At 30.0% G+C, this 23414-nt stretch overlaps 1 protein-coding gene across 1 annotated transcript in view; it reads left to right on the top strand.

The window, feature by feature from the left end:
- GramD1B (GRAM domain containing 1B) overlaps positions 1–23041 on the top strand; it is a 115539-nt gene extending 92498 nt beyond the window's left edge. Inside the window, exons 16-17 of the mRNA XM_035370952.2 lie at positions 10032–10149; positions 15352–23041. Coding sequence (XP_035226843.1) covers positions 10032–10149; positions 15352–15510 — 277 coding nt within the window. The 3' untranslated portion in view covers positions 15511–23041. The remainder of the gene's footprint in view (positions 1–10031; positions 10150–15351) is intronic.
- The last annotated feature ends 373 nt before the right edge of the window (positions 23042–23414 follow it).

Below are 23414 nucleotides of genomic sequence, written 5' to 3'. Positions count from 1 at the left end.
AACTTTTAAAATTTAAACTCAACTTAACTTACTGACTTAACTGTCTGACTGGTGTCGGACAAACTACACTAAAATCAAATTCTCTTATTAAACCTGAAGTGTGTAAAGCAGGAGAGAGGAACTGTGTGGTTATCTAACTCATATACTTTTAACAAAACATATCTTAAAAATCAATTCAATGAATGCAACTTCACACACCTTTAATTAGACTTAATCTGAAATAAAGGAAGAGGAATAAATCTTCTCAGGTGCTCGGGTAAAATAAAACATTAACTCTCATAGGCTAAATCTCTTAAATCCATTTAACTACATATTCAATCACTTCAATAATTCAGTTGATAGCAACAAGTTCATTTTCATTAAACTAGAACCTCACAAGCACCAGCGAAGAGATGCTCATAATCACAAACAGTCCCTCAAAAAAAAATCGATCAGAAGTTTAATTTCAATCCTAGCACCTAAGTATCAATTAGCATTAAACCCAAACACATAATCAAATCAGTAACCGTAAGTGGTTAGTACAACTGGGCGCGTTGTGAAGCCTACCAGGGGGAAAATAAACAATAACACCAAATTCAATAAAGCTTTATGTTTTTTAAAAGCCTCCTGCCTCAAACAAATGGAGTGACATGACAGACCACCGTAAATTACACACAGAATAATTAAACAAATGTAATTAAATTTTAAACAAACATTTATTAAATTATTAGTAAATAATGGATAACTGATCAGTATCTCCTGCATACAATTAAATTACATTTCTCATTATTATGTCTAGTCATTTCAGTAGAACAATTTTGAAATTTAACAGAACAAATGATTATTAAGTTTATTCTATACATAAATTTAGTTATTTTAAAAATTTGATCACTAACAAAACAGAACTTACAATTATGGAAATTACATATTTTAGTCACAGTGATTTTAAATTTTACTTATGGCACAACCAATAATTCTTTCCAAATAAAAAGAATAAGATAACTCACAGTTAGTAGACAAGAACACGTCGTCACACTCTGCAACCACTTAACGGAAGCCTTGCAGAATTTGCGAGCTCTGTTGGTCCATATAAGGCTGAAGAAGGATCATCGTTCGTTGGAGGCACTAAGATGTACATCACTAATACTGAAGTAGATGATTTGAAAAGACTAATGACACAAAATGAATTCCTCAGCCCCACAACCGGAATTAAGAAGAAAAGGGTGGCAGAAAACTCAACGGAGACACCACAAGATGAATTACCCGCATCGCACACTGCAGCCAGATAATAAAACAGGTGCTTCTAACTGGAACACTTCGAAACTTGCGTAGAGCATCTTCAGAACAAACTACAAACTTCTGTCTGGTACAAATCTCTATCTGTAATCAACACCTTCTGTCTATAACAAATGCTTCTATCTGGAATGCCTCGAAAATGACTATTCAAAGTTCTCAGAAAATACATAAAGAAACGGCGAAGCTATGTTTTTTTTTTTTTTTTTTTTTTTTAAGCTTCTGTCATTATGCAAAGCTCTCATCAGCTAAAAGCCAAGAGAAACCACTACACCTGATCGTGGGCACAAGCCCCACCACCGGGCAAATGCCCTTCGAAACCTTTTTTACAAAACTTTACATCACTCCAGCTCTGAATTCTGAATCATTTCTGACATTTTCTGAATCATTCTGACAGCCTCCTCAGAAATCTCAGTCTCTCCACCCCCGTAAGTTCATAGGCTTATAAAATTACATAAAATTAAATCTCACCAACTCCAGAATTTTACTTTATCTTTAACTGAAAAATTACACCCCCCAACAACAAATCAAAAACAAGAAAAATCTGACAATGCAACCGGACATCTGTACCCTAAACGTGGGAAAGTAAAGTGGACCTCCCCCAGCTAACCAGCAGAAAGGAAATAACGAAAAAAAATCAAATTACCTAAACTTACAAAACCCCCACTGTCCTGAATGGGAACTGAAATAAAACATTGCAATATACACAAAGCAAAAAGGCAAGTGAGAACGAGTAAGCTGATTTATGACTTCCTGTACAATCCCAATTTAGTAAAGGCCTCCCAGCTAACAAATGTGACAAACACCCTAACTGCTTAAGTTCTATTGTCAACGTAAGCCATAAACCAGATGTTTTACCACATAAAGTTTCCTGTCTTTGTTACGCTATCTACAGTTTCAAAAATAACGAGTTAAATAAAGCTTTAACAATTTAAGAATACTCTTTTTACCAGTTTTAAATATAAATGAGTACAAATAAAGATACTTGAATAATGATACTTAACACAAAACATTAATATCTGAAATTCACGACATAACAGCTACATTTTTATATTTAAATTTTGGTAAGGTCTTCTAAATGGGTATTTGGTAAATGAAATTGTAGAATGAAAGGAAGCAATGTTATCATACTATGTATAGAATAATTACACTGTTTAAATAAACCATACAGGTTATCACTATATATGTAAACTGCATATCTACCGCTAAATAAAATATTGTATTTAATTAGGTAGCTTATTTTTTATTATAATCAGAATTACTTTTGCTGTCATCAAATGTGTACCTGCATTTTTATTTCTTAAAATTAATTCTAAAATATAAGGAGGGTCTTGTTTTTGAGTAACTGTAATATTTAATGACTATCAAAATGTTAAAAGTTAATTAACCAGTGAAGTATATTATGAGTTTTTGAAAGTTTAATTTTTTGCTATTGGTATTATAAAAGAGTATTCATAATACCAGATAAAATTAATGATATTGTTAAGTTTCTGTAATGGTAAACACACAGTGAATGAGAAGCATAAATTTTATAACAAGTAAGCTAGAATTGAAAAAATTTCCCTGAGCACTACTTAGGAATAAAAAAACATAAATAACTGTATTACACAGTTCAGCCTTTTAATTCAGCCTATATTTTTTCTAAAGAATGCATACATTGGAGTTATTTATTTAGAAATGCTAGTTGTTATATTTTAATCTAATGCCTGCTGTAAATTGTTTTCTCAGTATTTTCTTGCTTGTTTTTGAATTTTTTAAAAGCTTGTTAAAAATGTTTTCAAACTTTTTAAAAGTATTAAATTACGTTAACCTGTATCGACTGATTCGGTATCTGTGGTTCTGCGCGGCAGAGGCTAGGAGATTGCCTAAGTTGCAGCAATGTGGCAGCAGTCAGTAATATAGCTGAAATATGGAACTTCAGACACCTCAGGGCTGTCATTTGGGGCTATTGTAATTGAATATGGGAAATGGCAATGTGTGTTGCAGAGCTCTACATATATTTTGAGGTTTTAAGAAACCCCTCAAATTTTGACACACTAAATTGATGTCATAACTATGTTGGTAGATTATCTTTCCTGTCAGTGAGCTGAAAGTATTTGACTTATTTGACTGAAATGTATACTCATATTTATAGTGTGTACATACTTTCTATTATTGTTTCTAGTGTTAACTTTATTCTCTTTAGTTTACCTCATTGAGAGGCTCACGGTGTAAGATCAGGTGATGTTTATAAGTGTTCATAAAAATTTTTAACATACTATTAGTGCAAGAAAAATGAAGTGACTTTATATTATTTTTTAAAACAGTGTGTTATGCTCTTTAGTATAAGATATTCTTTTTTTGGGGGGGGGACTTTTTTTGGAATTAAGGTAAAGCATTGGAATCGTTTACTTTAACAGAATGTATTCTAGTGCAAAATACATTTTTACATTATATTATTTAGTAGTATCACATACAGAGTTTGCTCACACATTTCTGTAATGATTTTGATTTTCTCCATGAATTTTAATATTCATTTAAAAATAAAAATGTGACTGGCATCAGATTGGAATAAAGTTTAGTTATTATCTGCAGTATTAAGAATATTCTTATCTTTAAAATGTGGCTGAAAAATAAACAGTTAATCAAAGGCTATATTTTTGCACTGTCCGAAGAGAAATACTCTTATTCAGTTATTTAAAAAAATGTGAAAATCATGATTTTAATATTTCTACACATAAAATAAGTGACATAATTAATATGAAAGGGAAGAAACGTCAAATTTTACATCTGACTGTGAAAAAAGCAAAAAATGCATACCCTGCAAAAGTATGTGTAGCTCTTATTAAATCTAAGTCACATCTCATGTTTTAAAGGAAAATCTAGCCACCCAAAGAGCTATTGCAAAATCTTTAATTCTATTTGTATGAACTGTGAAGTTATAAAATACTGTGAAGTATGTGTGAAGTTATAAAATTTGAATAAAAAAAAATGCATCATGTTCATATAGTTACAATTGATGAGGCTTGGATATACATAATAGAAAAAGATCGATTTATGACCAAAAAAGAGAATAAAAAGACTTGATATGTTGGTTTAGGAAAACAAGGAAAGTTTTGCTAAAGGTTTTATGCTTATTACTAAATTCTCTTATAATGGAAAACTTAAAATAATGAAAGTAGAAAAGAAGGTCAAAATTAATTCGGATTACTATCCGAAATATGTTTTAACACCTATTTTTCAAGAAGAAATTCTTATTCAAACAATCATCACTGTGTTAAGTTCCATCAGGATAAGGCTCCAAGCGATACCTTTAAATCTACTGCTCAATTTTTAAAAAAATGAGAAATAAAACTAGAATTGAAGCTATTTCCTTCAAATGCATCCCACCTAAGTTCCCTGGTGTGTCTCCTATGGATTACTATGCATTTGGACTTTCAAAACAAGTTTTTTATAAGCAGCATCCCAAAACATTGGATGGACTGTGGAAGATTGTGAAGGAGAAGGGGAATAAAATCAACTTTGATGTTTTAAGAAAAGGGCTTTCATCCTGGGAATCAAGATGCAGTATGATAATTCAACAAAAGGGCTATCAGATTGAACATATCAGAAAATAAAATTCTAAGGTTTGTTTATGTATAAATTTTTGCAAAATCATTACAAAAATGTGTGAACACCCTCTTCATAATGCACTGAACAGGGTTGCCACGTTACCTGGAAAACCAGGAGAACCGGGAAAAGTCAGGGAATTCGAAAATTGACCAAAAAATTCAGGGAAAAGTCAGGGAATTTAAGTATTTTTGTCAAAATCTGGAAAAGTCAGGGAAGTTCATACAATGATCCCACCAAAAAAAGCGATTTTTGCGCCGACGTCGGAAGAGATAACTTTTTTGGCGAATTGCCTATCACGTGAGTGTCTGCTGGCATAGAGCCAATTTTCGCAGCTCCAATTTGATTGCCTTTTAGAAAGGCAAAGCAAGTTTCCCGCAACTTTTGGTTTCCAGTATTCTCGAGAATCGCATGTGCAGTGCATGAACTAAAGAAAGTACCTGTTCTCGTATAAAACAAAATGGGTTTAATCTTAGTATACGGTACCATGGAGGTTAGAATCAAAGAATATGTATTGTAAAGAAGGAAAACCTCTCTGCAACAGACGTGGCTCCGTTCCATCATAGAGGGAAACAGCTGTGCATGCGTGATATATCTGCCGCCAAAGCTGGAAACCGGTGTCGAAATTCGAAGGTCACGTTATCAAGAGTTCATTAAATGAATATCCTTTAAAATTTCTTTAACCACTTGCGCTAAAAAGACGTGCCACGCACGTCAAGATGTTTTTGTCTCAAACTGCGAGCGACGTGAACACCACGTCGATAAGCATTTATCGCAAAAATGAAAATAACATGGTGCACACGTCGCCTAACAACGAGATTGTTTATTTCTCGAGTTACAGCTCTGGATTGCACTCGCAGACGCGGAGCGGCGTAAATGAGAAACTTTACCACTTGCTATATTGTAGCGCACGGCACCGCAACCTTGAAGTTTAGTCTTAGCGCAAGTAGTTAAACTCTAAATTAAAAGAAAATATTTTTTGGCGCAAGTAAATTAATTCATAGGTTAGTAATTTTCAGGGGGGGGGAAACTACGAAAATCCGTTTTTAAAATTATTGCGAAAAATCCTTTGATAAAACGTTTCTTCTTGGATTTTTCGCAATAATTTAAAAACGGATTTTCGTAGCTTTCTTTTTGTCAAAGAACGTTTCTTCTTAACACGTTTCTCAATTTCCGGTACACATCGCGGAGAGGGAAATTCTGGCCGCCAAGTTCCGTCGCCAAATCCCTTGGCAAATTTTCCCTCCGCATTCTAGCGGCGTAATAGCATTTTACTTGTATGGAAAATTTTCTTCTTTACATAGACCAAAGAATTAGAGATTCTTTGCATAGACGTTTTTTGGTTAAAATAATCTCCATGTATGGATTTGGCGACATGATGATGCGCAGTAAACGGGTCATTTTGGTCTTGGCGACAATTTTCAAAATCGTGCCAAAGCCTTACCGTATACTAGAATTTTACCGCAAAATCTTTTTAAACTTTTCATTTTAATAAATACCTTGCCATTTTGCAGTAAAATAAAAAATAGTAATCTGTCATCTAGGCTAACCATGTAATATAACTATATTCGCTAAAATATCGTAGATTATTCTAATTCAATTTTTAAGTAATTATCTTTATTTTTATGTTATTCGTATAATTTAATGATGCTTCTTCCCTCTAAATTTATTAATTATTAGTAAATAATATTTCTAAATTTCAGGAAATTTTCTCTGGCATAATCTTGAAATTAATTCTAGCAGTATGATGACATACCATCACGAAATTTAATGCACATATTTTTTCTTATGTATGCTGCGAACTAAATATAAAATACCTCAATTTATTAAAATAGATTTCTTTGTTTCATTTAGCTGCAGAATGTCTGCAAAAAAAGCCTTATTTTATTCCAGATTGGGAAGATTCTAATCTCAATCTTCAATCGAGAAAACAAGAACTATTATAATTATATTTGTGTTTTCAAGTGTTAAGGTGCTTTTTAAGAACATACCTCACACAAATTAAATGTACCTAAAATCTAACCTAACTATTTAGCATTGCGTTGTGATTTATAAGGACCGGATTAGCCTCGTGTTGAACTGGTGATGATCATGAGTAATAATTAAATAAAACATACATTTGTTATCCAATGTATATATCTTAAATTTTATTAAGTTTCTTAAGTGGAAAAGTAAACAAAATTATCAAACAAAGTATACCAAGAATAATTAAGAATAAATGTCCTCTGGGATTTATTGAATAATTAAGTGAATTTGCTACACAATACAAGTAATACCATAATTTACCTCTTAGCGTAGCCAACGTACATTACGCGGATAGACTGGAATTTTCTTGAAACGCACCTGGAAAACCTGGAAAAGTCAGGGAATTTCATTTTCCTGTTTGAGTGGCAACCCTGACTGAATGTCTAATGCACATAATATTTTGTTATTATACTGTTTAAAATTAGTAATATCGTACTTGGTTAATTTATTAATTAAATTTAACCATAATTATTTCATTACATGAATATTCTGTTTGTACAGTTTTTCCTACTATCAGCAATAAGTCTTGGAATATTACCTGTAGATATAGTGGTACCATTGTATCTAGTCAGCAATTCTCTTAATCTTCCAACAACTGGTGGTACACAAACAAACAAAGTATTTTTAATTTTTAAATTCAAAAACTTAATATTCCAACATCCTGTTTAAGTTTTTTCTCTAACAGTCATAAATTTATGCGACCTGAGCTTTGTTCAAACATCAATGGCCACTCACAGACTTTAGAAAAATATCCGTTTTTATTTTCAGAAATATTCTTTTATTCATAGACATAACAAAATTTGACATAAATGATATTTTTAAAAGGAGTTATAGAAATGGATGTTGTATTAAATAGGAAATAAAAATAAGTTCCTATAAAAAATAATAGTATCTCATTAATTCTTTTAGAGTTGAGGGATTTGCTGCATATCTGCATTTTATGTGGCCACCACTTCCGGGCTCATATTACTGTATTTTCAATTAGAATAATTTTTTTACATCTATTTGCTGTCTCTGGCTGCAGGTAGTTTGTCTTGTTGCTCTGTATTCCTTACTTTTCTGCGTGATTTGAGAATATTGTCATTTGTTTTTGAAAAACTCTTAATATATTGTGCATTTAAATATTTGTTAAAAAATAATAAAACGAACCTAGATTTTTTAAAATGGAAAAATGGTTAGGATTGACTAAGCAGAAAAAGTGATGATTCACAGGTCATGGATCCAGACAATGTACTAGCATAAGAATACGGAAAAGAAAAGAAAAATTTTTTATAGAAAATATAATGAAAGTTATTTATCATTTTGGTTTACTTGGAATGGAGATAAAATTAAACCCTCAACATTAATGTGTTGTTTGCGGTCAACTATTATCCAGTCAAAGTATGAAACCATGATTTCTTAAAAAACTTCTTGAAGCTAAGCATACCAATTTAAAGAATAAATCTGAAGAATATTTAAAATTATCAGAGCTAAAAATAGTAAGCAAGTAATGAAAGGTTTCGTTACTTCAAGTTAAAAAGCTTGGGGGCTAATTACCTAGTAAGCTTAAGAATTGCCAAGACTGGGCAGGCTCAGAGAAAGCCTTATATTTCCAGCTGCTAAAAAATATCATTTTAACATTATTCAACAAAACAGGGCAAATGAACTTTATAATATTCCATTATCAAATGATACTGTAAGTTGACAAATTCACAGAATGGCGAATTCCATAGAAGAGGCACTTTTTCAAAAAATAAAACACAGTGAGTATTTTGCATTGCAATAGGATGAAAGTACTGATATAACGAACTTTGTTCAATTATTAGTTTCGAAGAAGATAAATTGCCGAAGAGTATTTATTTTCTGAATCTCTTCATGATAGATCAACTGCAAATGAAATTTTAAAAATACTTGATAATTATATGTCTGAGAATGATATTCTTTGGAATAAGTATATTGCCTTATGCAATGTTGGAGCTCATGCTTTAACAGGAGAAAGTCGCACTTGAAGCTAAATTTACTCACTGCTCCATTTATCGTAAAGCTTTAGTAACTTTAGTAACCAAAACAAAGTGGAAAACACTTTGCTGAACGCTAAGACTGCAATAACACAAATTGGAAGATGTCAGCTTAAATCGTTCAAGATAGACATTAAACTTACCGTTATTGATCACACAAATTTATGCAAAAAGGATTGTTTCTTCAATCCTTTTTGTATTTTAATTAGTGCTGAAGTGAAATTAAGAATTGAGACTCCGCACGTGTTTTATTATCGGGGGGGGGGGGGCAATCAAATGTGCATGAGTAATAGCATGGGGGGGAATCTTTAAAAAATTAATAATAAAAAAAAAGGTTGTTGTCTGGATCTTGGACTTTGTACTATATATATTTTTAAAATATTTTTATTGAGAAATTGAAAAATAATCATTGTAAAAAAAATATAGTGATGGTACTAAAATTTTTCAATTTTTGTTTAGATGGTACATGTTAGTCAAAAGATTGAGAACTGCTGATCTAGAGAACTTGCATAGTTTTTTAGTTATTTTGATTTGTTATAAATTTTTCTGTACTATATACATTAAATTATTTAATTAGCATTTCATATTTAATTAAAATGTTAAATTGCATGGTCCTTTTTGTTATTTTGATTTATTAGAAATTTTTCTCTACAATGTATTTTTAATTAGTTTGTTAACATTTCTTATTTAATTAAAATGTTCAAAAAAATAGTACAGTCCATCGAACATAAGTATTTATACAGGTATAATGGAATAGTAATGCATAATAATCAAGCTCAAAGCAGAAGACATGTTTTATATCCTTTTCTTTGGGTAGATGGATAAAAGAAAAACATTGGGTTGAATCGTAGGAATTAAATTTTATTATTTAAGAAATCTGGTGTGACTATGTTTTCTCTTTAATCACGCATATGTGAACCCTTATAAAATGCAATATTTATACATTAAAATTGAAGCGAAGCAAGTGAAAAAGTAGCAGTTATTGTCATTTTTATTTATGTATTTATTATTGGAATTAACTGGATTCCTGTGATTATTTTTATAACATTATATATAAAGTACTTTTTTAATAAAAATTTTACCAGTTCTTCAGCATACATTTTTTTTAAAAAAGGAGTTATTTATATTAATTTTTTAAAAATTTTTTAGTCAATCATTAACAAAAGAAGATTACATTCATTTACTGCAGAAGCAAGATGCTCTTCATCGAGCAGAAACAGAACGGTGGAGAGAAGCACTTGGTGAAGTTATCAAATTAATACACTTGGTAATATTTTAAGGACATTTTATATATATTTCAGGATGCTTTTTATATATTTTTTTGATTATGAACACCCCCACTGAAAAGTTGCAAAAACATATGGCTGTGCAACACACCATGTCACCAACAACTATTTATATGGCAACCTAGCTCTGTCCAGCTGTAGCACATGTGTGTTTGACTACACTTGGATTTGCATTTTTAGTTCCTTGTTCATTTTCTCATAAATATTCTTTTTGTATTGAGTACATTTGTTTTTAGCCATAATGAATTGTAATGAAACTTTGGTGTTTGTCGGCTGATGAAAAAGATGGTTTGCTCAATAATAGAGAGTTCGAAAATTCACATGGTATGGAGTAGTACTTCTTAAACAGCGAAAAATTGCAAGCAAGATGTTAGAAAGCAGGTTGGAAACTGGTGTAGCCAGGTGGAAACTGATGTTTGTAAAGATAGCCATATCTTTACAAACAGCTGTTCACTTTATTGCTGGACAAGAGATGCATGTCTGTGAAATTCTGTGAAGAAGAACTGGGAATTATCCTCAAGCACAACTATTGCTTCATATAATTAATTACCTTTGAGAAATACGTCTTCTATGAGAAAAGAAGAGTGTAAAAAAAATAATATTAATAAGTATCCCTGGATGCATTAGTAGAACATTAGCAGACCTGGATGTATTACTGGAAATAGACATAAAGGTACCCAAAGAAGACCTTGGATGCATTAGTGAAAATAGACATAAAGGTACCCAAAGAAATGTTTCTTTCCTAATTGAGTAATGACTTTTCAGTGGGGTTGCGGATAATCATAAAATACATTTTTAGTTAAATGTATTTTAAGTTGTTGCTATTATTACGATATGTGCATTATATTTAATTGCTTTAAAAACTGAATGAAACTCTTAATTTTTGTTAAGCGTAGCTGCATTGATATTGTTATCCAGAATTATCTTTCCATGTACAAAACACTGGTAGCTCAAAAAATGTTTAATATAATTGTCTGAACTTATTTAGAATGATATATAGCACATAAATACTACCGTAATTTCCAGAAGAAAGGCCGCATCAGCGTAAACGCTGCACTCGAGAAAAATGGCTGGAAAAAAATTCAAATTACACAGAAACGCCGCATCAGCATAAACGCCGCAATAGATTAAATTGCGGGTGACTTCGTCGTGGGCCGTATAGATGCAAAAACTCAACCTAAGTCCTGATATATGACATACCAGTTAAGAAAAACGCATGAAATGAAACCATAACTCAAAAAGAAATTAAAGGTAAGAAATGTTTAGCTTCTGTGCCGTTTAGAGACATTTTCAAAAATTTTCCGCTCCCTTCTTACTTAAAAACTATTCAACAAGTACTTGTACCCAAACTGATGGGATCTGTATTTGGCAGAATGCCAAGATAAATCCATTCATGCTGAAGGGGAAATATCTCAGAGTTCGTTATTGTTCTGAGATCTTGTTTAGGGTGAATAAGGCATGTGCATGTAGGTCCTCTAAAATTGTATCTCTCTAAAATTGTATCACAATGTGATTTCATGCTCTCTTTCTGCAAAGTTGTTTTTGACAGTAATCTCTATTACTCCATTAATAAGTCTGTAGGCTATTGAAACCAGTATGAGGAGAATTTTGCAGTGCAACAGTTCTCCCACAACTGCTCCATAACTTCTCTACAAGATTCACATCAGGAGATCTGGCTGACCAATTTATTCACTCATTGCCTTTGTTTTTAATAAATTTATAGCTAGATTTGTTTGATATAAACATGCATTGTTATGTGTGAAAGTAAAGTTAGATCCACATGCAACTTTTAAAAAGTGTTACAGAGGGTTATTTGAGACTTAATCTGTATTCTTGTTCAGATACTAGTTTCTATTATGGAATCGAGTATAATCCATCATAATTATTTCCTATATTTTCAAAATGAAGGGAGGGGGAAGAAGGAAGCACCAAGAAGGAGTTATCTGAATGGAATGAAATTGAGTTGGTGTAATGAATTTGTATGTGGGGGAAAATGATTAAAATTTCAGAGGAATTGGATATTTTAAGATTCAGCTGGCTTTATAGCAAATAAATCAATAAGATGTTTACCTACCTCTGGCCTTTATGCAAGCTGTTAACCAACTTTGCTTTGAATCATGAATTATTTGATGACTTCCTGCAGAATTTCTTGCCAAATTTTCTGCAATTGCTAAGTAAGAACAGTGAAATCCTGGACAGTCAGAGGCACCTGTTCAGTTTCCAAATGACCATTATTCATTTGAAACATTAGCCCTCATAAATTTAATGAATCATTTGATCAGTGTTCAAGAAATTCCAAAATTAAAAAGCAAAGAACATCTACATCTAGTTTCTGGCTTCAAGGTTTATTCAGCTAGTGTTTGCCAGGTCCAAAAACATAAATTTGCATTATGAAGCATATACACCCTCTTTTGGTGGTTAAAATAGATTTTCAGACAAAATTTCTTACTATTCCTTAGTGTCTCAAAATTAAGGGCAATGCAGCAAAGCACAGAATGTCATTGACATACTGCTGTGCTGTAAAAATGTCACAGACAACAATCAAAGGGGTCTGACAATTGAATGAAATGGTACCCCAGACCATAACTCCTGGTTGTCAGCTCATTGTGGATTAGTTGAAGTAGGACTGATTGCTGAAGACAGCTCAACTCCATTCAATGAAATTCGAGGTCAGATGAGTATGACATTATTGGAGATGTATTATTTTTATTACTTTTATTATGTTGTTGGTGTGTAAAGGTAAGGGGTAATTAGTAGATTGGTTTGAGTGCAAATGTTGTTCTGTAAGATAGTTGCTTGTTAATGGTACTTGTGGTTGCTGGTGTGCTGGTTACACTTTGAATCTTTGATAATGGTTTAGAAAGCTATTTTGACAGCCACTCAGTCCTCACATTCTTTTGTTTCCCTAAACTGATTCCAGCTTTCTTGATGCTGTGTTTTCCCTTGATTCATACATTCCTGCTAGTATTGTTGAATGGTGGCACCACTTAAACCAAAATGTTAAACAATCCTTCAATTTGACCACACTGCTTTTTTGAGACTGATTGCTAATCCTCTTTGAACTGGCGATATGTACTCATATTATGTGTGCTGCAAGACGCTGAAGTGAGAATATGGAATCATATTCAAATGGAAATTCAGTTCTAGAAATGAATATTCTCTTCTTTTATATACCATAATTTCTTATGCAGTAATACATTGATTCATTCATTGACTTCCGTAATTTAATCATTTTGCATGTTGAATTGAATCATCATAATTACATTGCAATGTAGTTAGAATGATCCATATGTAATTACATTGCATTCAGATAATTTGTTCCTGGTGCATCATTTTTTAAGTATTATTATTTTGTGTGCATATCCTTTATGAAATTAATTAAACAGTAATTTGCATTTATAGTTATTATTAACATTAGAATTAACTGTGACTACTTTACGCCTATTTCAATCAATAAGAAAATCCACCATTTTGATGGATTGATAGGTCTGATGTTAATTAGAGATGTACTAGACAATTATTATATTGCTAAAGGGAATTGTAGAAAAGGTCAAAATATTGCTTCAGAACCCCCCCTTTTTTTTTTTTTTTTTTTTTTTTTAGCTTAAAGTGCTTTTTCCCTGAAGGACTATAATGTTTTTATTTTGGAATTTTGCATCAATTCACTGTAAATGGCGAACATTTTTCAAACTGTTGCCACGAAGTATTATCGCCCTGTGAAAGAAATTAAATAATGAAAAATGTGCATAAATGTATGTATATTTCTCGCATTGTGATAAAACAACGGTACATAGAGCTATCGAATTTTGAATGATGTAATTCTCCTTCGAATAAGGGCATGTGGAAGACCAAATGTGAAATTTGGAATTTGTTTTAGTATTAATTTCCTATTTTGTAAAACTTTAACGAATTTTTTATTTAACAAACTCAAGGATTTCAAAGCAAGAAATGGCAACGTTGCACAGAAAAAACATTTTTATATCCAGTGTGTCTGTATCCAGAGTCTCTGTATCAGAAATTCTAAAGATATGCTGATTTTAAAACTATTTTGCGATATTGCTATTGAACTGAATTTTATGGTTTAAGTGCAAAGAATGTGAAATTTAATAAATAAATGTAACACACAAAATGTTAAAAAAACGCCCCTTTGGATGTAATTTAAAATCTGAAACATTTAAGTTGTTGCTGTTTTTCATATTGCTGTTTATAACTATAATTTCCTGATATGCAGATGATAAAACAGATTGCTAGATAATAATACATTGCTTCCACAGTGTTCAGATGTTAGAAAAAATATGAGTCTGGCCCAGCATAGAAAGAATTATAAAAGATGATGAAAACCTCTTAAAAATATATTATTTGTTAAATCAGAAAGTCCCCCCCCCCCGCACACACACAAGTAACATTGTTCCTACATTTCCAATATTCAGGGTATGCAGATCAGAAAAGTTTGTAATAGAAACAGCCTGTTATTTAGACTAACTTCTTTTAATTGCACACCATCTCTTAATAGTTAAAATAAATTACAAAACAATTTAACGAATGCAGCTAAAATTTATTTATTCTTTACTTGATCAGTAGCAAACAAAACAGAACTGCATTTATAAAATTTAACTGCTGCTACCTACAAACATATGAACTCATTAGCTAACCTAGTAAGACACTTAGAAATACCGAATCTGGTTAACACAAATAAATTAAATTTCCATACCCAAAAGTAAGCTAAAATCTGATGTCAAAGCAGAAAGAATCACTGATATATAAGCTGTAAAGTTCACTTTGTTTAAACTCTTCTTTGTGTCAACTAATTTGCTTGTGTTTCTAAAGTGCACTTAAAACTGTGCATTGGAAATCGAGTGGATCGGGAAAAGTAGACATAAATATAGCATAAAAAAACATAAACTTATCAATGCAAGTTCAAATTTTTATGGAAATGTATATTTGTATGATGAAACTTGATTTGAACATTAAATATTATTTGATTTTTCAGTATTATATTGTCTCCATACTATCTTTGGAGTAAATTAGTGTAACTTGTAGTAATATTTTATTACCTAAGCTGTCGTAGTCATTTAGTTTATAGAAATGTAATAAATAAGTTCTTTTTTAATGTAAGTGAAAAAAAAAAATAACTGTTATACTCATTATCCGTTTTTTTCCCCCCCTCCCTGTCTCTCTTATAGATCGAGAAGTCCCTTTCAGAACTCAAAAATAGTATTGACACATACAGTAGTACATCTGTTCTCAAAGCTATAGCACTGCGAATGTCTCAAAGTTCTGATGATCCATCTACTGTAGAATCAAATACAAAAGTGTCAGATTCTCAATCTGAACAGACATGAAAAATATTAATATTTATATACTCATATACATGTATATATAAAGTAAAAATATTTAAATTGTGTAATATAAAAGTATCCTATAGGGAACAAGTTGTATCCATTGGCATGGGTTGTATCAACCAGTCAGTGTTGTTGTTGTATATTATATAGATTATTTATCTAAGAAAAGGTATTCTTTTGTAGGTCCCAATGCTTCGAGACTTATCATTATGATGCAAAATATAATAAATGCTGTTACAGTAGGCAGTGAGATTTAAAAATGTTCTATTAGCAAATAATAAAAGTGGAAAGAATTTTTTTTTCTTTTCACTTTTTTATCATACCAAAGAAGTACATTTGAAATAAATAAGCATTGTTGCACTCATGTTGGATATAGTTAGAAGTGCCATTGTTTCTTTTAAAAAGTAGTTATCACTTGAATAAATGAAACATAGATTTACTGACATTTCCTTCTTCCATATTAAATTATTTATTTATGCAAATAGCTTCAACTGTGAAGCTTTATTAATTTAAACATATAGGAAGGATGAGCACTAATTTTAAGTCATCATAAAAATTGCTGTATTTTCAGTATTCATTACTTTATTATTTAAAGTATTAGAGTTGCATTAATTATAATTTTATTTCATACGACATCTTAATCATATCAACATAGATTTTTTTAATATTAATCCTATTAGTAAAGTATGTAGCTATGTAATATTGGTGAATAATTTTGAGTATAGGTACTCTTCTAGTAAGGCATCGTTGTTATTTATTTTTTCAGCATTAATACTGAGTTCTTGAACTTTGTTAAATTTCTGTATTTATTTGTATCAGTTATATTTTTTAATATATTGCCACTCATTAAATTATTAAATACTGTATGATTGGACATCTAAATATTTTTTGGTTGGACTCTAATTTGGTTATATTGTTTTGTAACATATCACTATTGAAAATGAAATGATAAATCCATTTTACTGCAATATAAATGTTAGTATTTTGTTAATTGTGCATATCTCTGGTATATATTAGGGCACTGTAATTTTTTTTCTTTAATATGAACAAATTTGTGTATTTATTCAGTATATATCATTAAATTACATTTTTTTCTTTCTTAGGCGCTTTGAAAATGCATGCAATAATGATTTTTTAAAAATAAATGTGGATTAGTTTATCTGTTTAAATTTTTACTTTAACAATACGATAAATTAATTTATTTGATTTTAACAGAATAAATATGAGTTAATTGATTTATTTAAATTTTCAAATTTCAGTATGGTAGATTAATCTAGTAATTTGATTTTTTTAACAAAATAAATATGAATTAGTTTACTTATGTAAATTTTTTAAGTATAAATGAATGTTGGATGAATTAAATAAATGTATAATAATTATTAATTTTTTTATTGTAAAACCTTTTATGATTTTAAAGTTGTAATTTAAAACATTGTATTAAAGGAATCAAAGTCTAAGCTTTTATGATTGTTATGATTTCAATAAATTTCCAAAGTTTCAACATATTTTTCATATTATAAAGAATGTGCAGCTTCTTATACTAGTTAAAATATGTATTAGTTTCTGGTATTGTTGATGTTTTGTTAATTCTTTTACAACCCTACATTATTCCTCTTATATTACTCAAAATACTAAAATGTCTGGATTTATATTTTGCAATAAAGCTTACTATCCCTTCTTTTTGGGGGTGGGCATGGATTGGGAAACAGATGAGGAGTAGAGTTTTCTCTTTTGTATAATTATCTGCTGTTATTGCCTTTGTTCTTTTTGATAATTTGGGGGTACTAAAATTTGTCTACCACTAACAATGCTTGTAAAATAAGAAACCTAGAATAAACCTGTATCTCATAAGCATATTGTATTCTGCATAACTTAAGTTTCTTTCTTTGTTACTTCTAGCAGTTTACTTGTTTAAAAGTTTGATGAATTGAATCATTTATGTATAATTTTAATATACTTGTCTAATGTGAGATGCAGTATGACAACAAACTTTTGTATTGTACAAGTTTAATATTTGATAGTCTAAAATCAACAGTATTTCTTTATTCTCTGTTTTTGTAAGTAAGAACCAGCAATGTACATACATTTCACTGTTTCAGAATTCCATTAGCTAAGTAATAATGATTCAAATTTCAGCCCCACCCCAAATATCGACATACTTGATTTAGAAAACATCAAACAACTTCAAATCACAACTAAATTATTTAATATTTTTTAGAGCTAAGTATATTATTTTTCATTTTGAATTTTCAGTTTTTTTCATCTTATGTAAATAATTGTTTAAATATATTACTTTTCTTGTTGATACATTTCTATTGTATTTATTAATTGGCTCTATATTAATATGCAGAATATATTTTGGAATATTAATTATTTTGTTGATATAATTTAGTATTCAATGTTTATAAAGTTCACTTTGAAATTTTAATTTTAGTATTAGTAAAATTCATTCTGAAGTATTAATTTAAGTATTTATGAAATTATAAACTTCAGTTATAATATCCTGCAATGTCTACAGTGCTGTAAAATGCTATAGTTTTCATTCATTTCTGTTATGTTAATTTGCTGCATATTAATATTATAATTAATATACGCAGAGTATATTTTGGAATATCAATTTTAATGTTTATAAAGTTCATTTTGAAGTATTTAATATGAATATATATGAAATTATAGTCTTCAAGTATAATATCCTGCAGTGTCTACAGTGCTATAAAATAAATTGATTATAAATGCAAATACATAAGTGCCCTTGATTTAAAGAAGATTAATAGATAATCAAAATATTGCCAGGAAAGAAATATTTACAAATTTACTTAGGATAAAAATAATTTTAATGTAATTAAAATATTTATTGTTATGTTAAAATAAAACATATTTATTACCTTTCATGTAATAAATTGTATTATTGATAACCTTTTTTTTTTCTTAAACCAGTTAATTGAAAAAAAAAAAAAAATTTTTTTTTTATTTGAAAGTGAATTTTATGTAAAGAGTTAAAACCAGATTTTTTAAAAAAAACTTTTTATAATTCCTTTTCACTGCAGTACTGTAATTTCATTGTTTATAAATTTATTTTAATTAGTTGAAAATTGTGATATTAAATCTGTTTTATAAGATTATCAAAGTTATGGAAATTTCATAATTTTGAAATGGCAGAACAATGATAATTGAAGGTTTATTTACAAAATTACAATGCTGCTATATTTTGTTCCATCAGATAATAAATTCTAATACAATAGATGTCATTTTCTGGAAGGTCAATAGGTCAATTATCTGAAAAAGCTGACCAAGTAATTTACAAAGTATTGCCACTTAAATATTATACATTGTAAATTGTCAATAATTGCCATCATTAATAGGACTGAAAAAAACTAGTTAATCAAGTTCAGGTTACTGTATAAGGTATTTCTCCCACTTTCCTAGCGTGCCTTCATGGTGTAGTGGTTCTGCACACTGGGCCGGTATTCCAGAATTCCGTGGTCCGATTCCCGGCGAATGCGCTTGCTCATTTTTCATCTTGCTTGCTTCCAGAAAAAATCCTAATGTCTTTACAGTGGCACCCGAACTAAAAGGGTTGTGGATGATGACTTTCCACACCCAGGATTTGGCGATTGGGTGCCCTAAAAACTAAAGTCTCTCTTTAAAAAGGGGAGTATATAAGGTATTTCTTCCACTTTCCTATCGTGCCTTCATGGTGTAGTGGTTCTGCACGCTGGGACGTTATTATAGAGGTCCGTGGTTCGATTCCCAGCGAAGGTGTTTGCTCATTTTTCATCTTGCCTGCTTCCAAAAATATACCTAATGTCTCTACAACTGAGAAATCTGTAAAAACATTTTTTTCTTTACAATAAATTTCACTAGTTTGGTTATTTGAGCATGGTTGTCAAAACATGGGAGGGATGCTTTTGTGGCTGATTTTTTAAGGAAAACTGGCTCCTATTCATGTTATACGTGGAATAAACCACAAAAACTAACCATGTAACCAGCTCATTCGCCTAATCTTGGACAAACTACAAGTATTCAGTGACCTTTAATAACTCGGCCATTAGTGGGGCATAAATATGACTAATTACATCCTAATTGCTCTATTGTATAGAATGATTTATAATAAAAATACAGAAAAAATTAAATTATTTAAAAAAAGTTTTTTAGAACAATTTCATTGCCTAGTAAGAGAGGTAGGTGGAAGGAAGCTGACATTGGATTTACTGGCTTTCATGAAATTTGTCAAGCAGTGTTCATTTATGTCAGTACATGATGTGATAAAATTTCATTGTATGCACAGCAAATTTCTAAAATTTCAGTGACAATCTTGGAAAACATTTTCTGTATTATTTATTTAATAGTGGCTGACAACGTGAAAAATGCAGCCAGTGAACTTTGCATGTTGCAATTTCTTCAGATGGCATCACAAAACATAAAAGTTCTAGAAATATATAATCAGTTATCTGAAAAAATCTCCTAGCTTGTATCGGTGAAGTCTGTTGCTGTCAGTTAAGAGAAAGACTTTTATTTATTGCTAGGTTTTGAGATAAATTGTTTTCTATTTTATGCTTGTTACTATTTTCAAAATTCTATTAAAAGTTATCATCTTCCTTAACATTCAGATATTCAGTGTGGCCAATAGTGTTTGCCTGTAACAAAGAGATTAACTCAACTTGCAGCAGAAATTTTTCTGCAAGTTTGATGCTGTTAAAATACTGACTGCAATACATAAAAAGTAAAATACGGACATTTTAAGTCCATTGATCTTAAATCTGACTTGAGCACTTGATAATTGATAAATAAGAAAGTAAACTTTTTTTATTTTTGTTATATTAACAATAAAAAGTATAATTTTTCCGTTATAGTATATAGTTATAGTTATAGTATAAAAAGTATAACGGAAAAATTATACTTTTTTTTAATGTTAACAATGAGAAGTATGAGGGAAAAAAATTTTTTTTTTTCATATTTACACATATAAGCACTTTTCCTCGTGCTTATATCAATAGGTTTATTATCCCTGAGACAAAAAGATGACTCACAGTAAAGTTTCAGTTTTGGTTATTTGTGATTTTTTATTGTTATAGGTTTATGTATAATCAAATTCTTTCTTACTATAATCAGTATTAGTTAATTGGATATCATTAAAATGGAATCATCTTGTTGGTCAACATGATGTTGAAAAAGCATAAACTTGAAACAAGATATAATATATATATATATATATATATATCAAAGAAATTAGTAATGGCTCAGTTTTATTTGATCAAATATTTTATAAATTGCCTTTTTTCATTATTAATTTATTTACATGAGTTTTTTTTATACATAGTTTTTATCTTTTTCATGTTGAAAATATCATATGTTTATTAAAAATGTCTTTAATTTTATGCTATATATAATATTTAAGTATATGGGTTAAATATGAACACAGTAAATGGCATCTATTGTTTCTTATTCTGAAATTTTTAATAATTGTGTATCTACCTCAGTATATCCAGTCACTCCCTTTGTTAAATTTGAATTTTTGTTCCATTTTCTTATTTATGTAAAAAAAATCATATTTACAAGAATTTATTTAGTGCAACTTATGTGCATATTAACTTAAATAATCAGTGACAAGATTTTGATTTGTATTTTACCCCTCCCAAAAAATATGATTTTATATTCCTTTGTGGATGGCTGACATGTATCTTGTTAAGTACATAAAAGCAGCTTGCTTCTAGCTGTCCATAAGAGGTTACCAGGTCATTATATATAAAATATCACATTTATGTTGCACATCTTCAGAAATTTAAAGTTTCATAATGTAAGAAAAAAATCAAATATTGATTTCCCCCCCCCAAATTGTTGGAACTGATGGTAAAGGGGGGGGAATAAAAAGTGATTTTGTTTAACTTGTGGTTTTCATGATGATGACAGTTGACACATTAATTTTTCCCATCACTTTCAAAATTATATTTTACCACATTATGGTAAAATTTTAATATAATAAAATAAACAAAATAAATGTTTTGAATTATAATTTAAAAAGTTTAAAAATTATTTAAAAGAAACAAATATACTTAAAGTACAAGAATGTTAAAGTAAATATTTATGAATTAAGAAAAAATTAATTTAAAAATCATATTTACAACATTACATATTTAAAAAAAAATTGTAAAAACATCTATTACATAGTCACTTTTAAAGTCCATAATAATGTCTTACACGAGGAACTGTGCAAACATTTGACCTAAAAAATGAAATAACAGAACATAATGAGTAAAATAATTCAGGCATTGATATCATAAACTGGTTATACAGTCAAATACTGAAAATCCGCCGACCTGAAATCCACATTGCCTCTCAAAATATAAACATTCGGTTTATAGATTCCGGAAACCGCAACATTGAGTACGAAATATCGAAGAAAAAATACTACTGAATAATGACGTCATAATAACCGAATAATAATGAGTCATAACAGAAATACCAAATTATTGACATCATGATAAAAGTTTTTTCCACATCTAATCTGCATCGAGGTAAAAAAGCAGACGATTCACTCTTCTTTCAAGTTCACGATTCACGTTGTTGTATTTTCTGAGCTTTGTTATTCCACTAGATTATTTGGTGCTGCCTTCTCTTTTTATCCGGATATTTTGTGGATAAATTAAGAATATTTTAAATTTCAGCCCTTTTTAATACAATGACAGATAAGAAATGCACTCATGATTTTACTGCTTGCAACGTTGAAAAACGTAAACACGTTGCATTGACGGTAATGCAAAAATTGCAAATTCTGCAGAAGATGGAAAGCAGGTGCTATTCCTCGGTTTATAGCAGAATCGTATGGAAGATTGTGTATTATATACAGAAAAATAAAGAAAAGCTGTTGAAATTTTACAGCAACAGTGATTCTAACACCGTAATACAAAATCAGAAAACCTCAATGCTGTGTACATATATATAATCAATTTATATATGTAATAACAATTTAATGCATATAATAAGTTATTGCAATAATGTATATAATAATTTAATTAAATGTATCTAATATGCCTTATTTATTTTGCACTTTTAGTCTGAATATTATGAACTATCTTTTCTGCCCTGAAATCTGCAAAACCTCTGGTCCCAAGCTTTGTGGATTTTAGGACTTCTGCTGTATATATATATATATATACATACATAAATGATGATTAAAAATTCAGTGTTTTCCAAAGCAATTAAAAATGCAAGAAGTTTGACTCCTGTGCAACAAAAATTGATTGGGATATTTAAATTAAAAAATTTGCAATTTTTGATGTCCATTTACAACTTGCCTTGAGGGGTCAGTTAATTAAGTTAGAATAATTCCAGGAAATAAGTTTAAATGAAGCACAGCAAAAATGCGTATAACTTAATGGGACATATGATGAAGTCTTGTGATGTCCACATCAAATTTTCTATATTATAGAGTAGTTTCCTAGGTTAAATAAAACAAGATTTAGAGCGCATTCAAGATTTAAAATGAAAAAAAAAAAAAAAAAAAAAAAAAAAAAAAAAAAAGACATAAATATGCTCTACGAATGATGGCAAGAGCTAGTTATGCCTTGCTACCTGCTGTGTGGAGGTGCATATGGCATCCAAGATATGCCCAGTAGTTTTAAATGAGTTGGATGTATGTCAAGACATCAGGTTGGCTGGTTCGCTTCCTCAAAGTTTTCTGTTTTAGGTATCATTCCAATAGTTATGCTGAGTATGGTCAAATGCTGAAATCTTCTTTTAATGAAAGCTGGTGTAGCTGTTGCTTCTGCATAAGCATATATAGTCTGTGAATATTTAATTCTTCAAATGGGCCCAAAAAAATACCTGTGGAAATATTCTGCACTAGTAGATATTGTCACTGTCTATGCATTTGTACCCTAAATTAAACAGTATACCTATTTCTG

This window comes from Stegodyphus dumicola, chromosome 5 (genome assembly GCF_044657685.1).
Source record: "Stegodyphus dumicola isolate Sdum_Otavi_A_Nest chromosome 5, ASM4465768v1".
In the NCBI taxonomy this organism is placed as follows: Eukaryota; Metazoa; Arthropoda; class Arachnida; order Araneae; family Eresidae; genus Stegodyphus; species Stegodyphus dumicola.
Note: the sequence above shows the minus strand (reverse complement) of the source record. Positions and strands in the feature narration are given on the sequence as shown.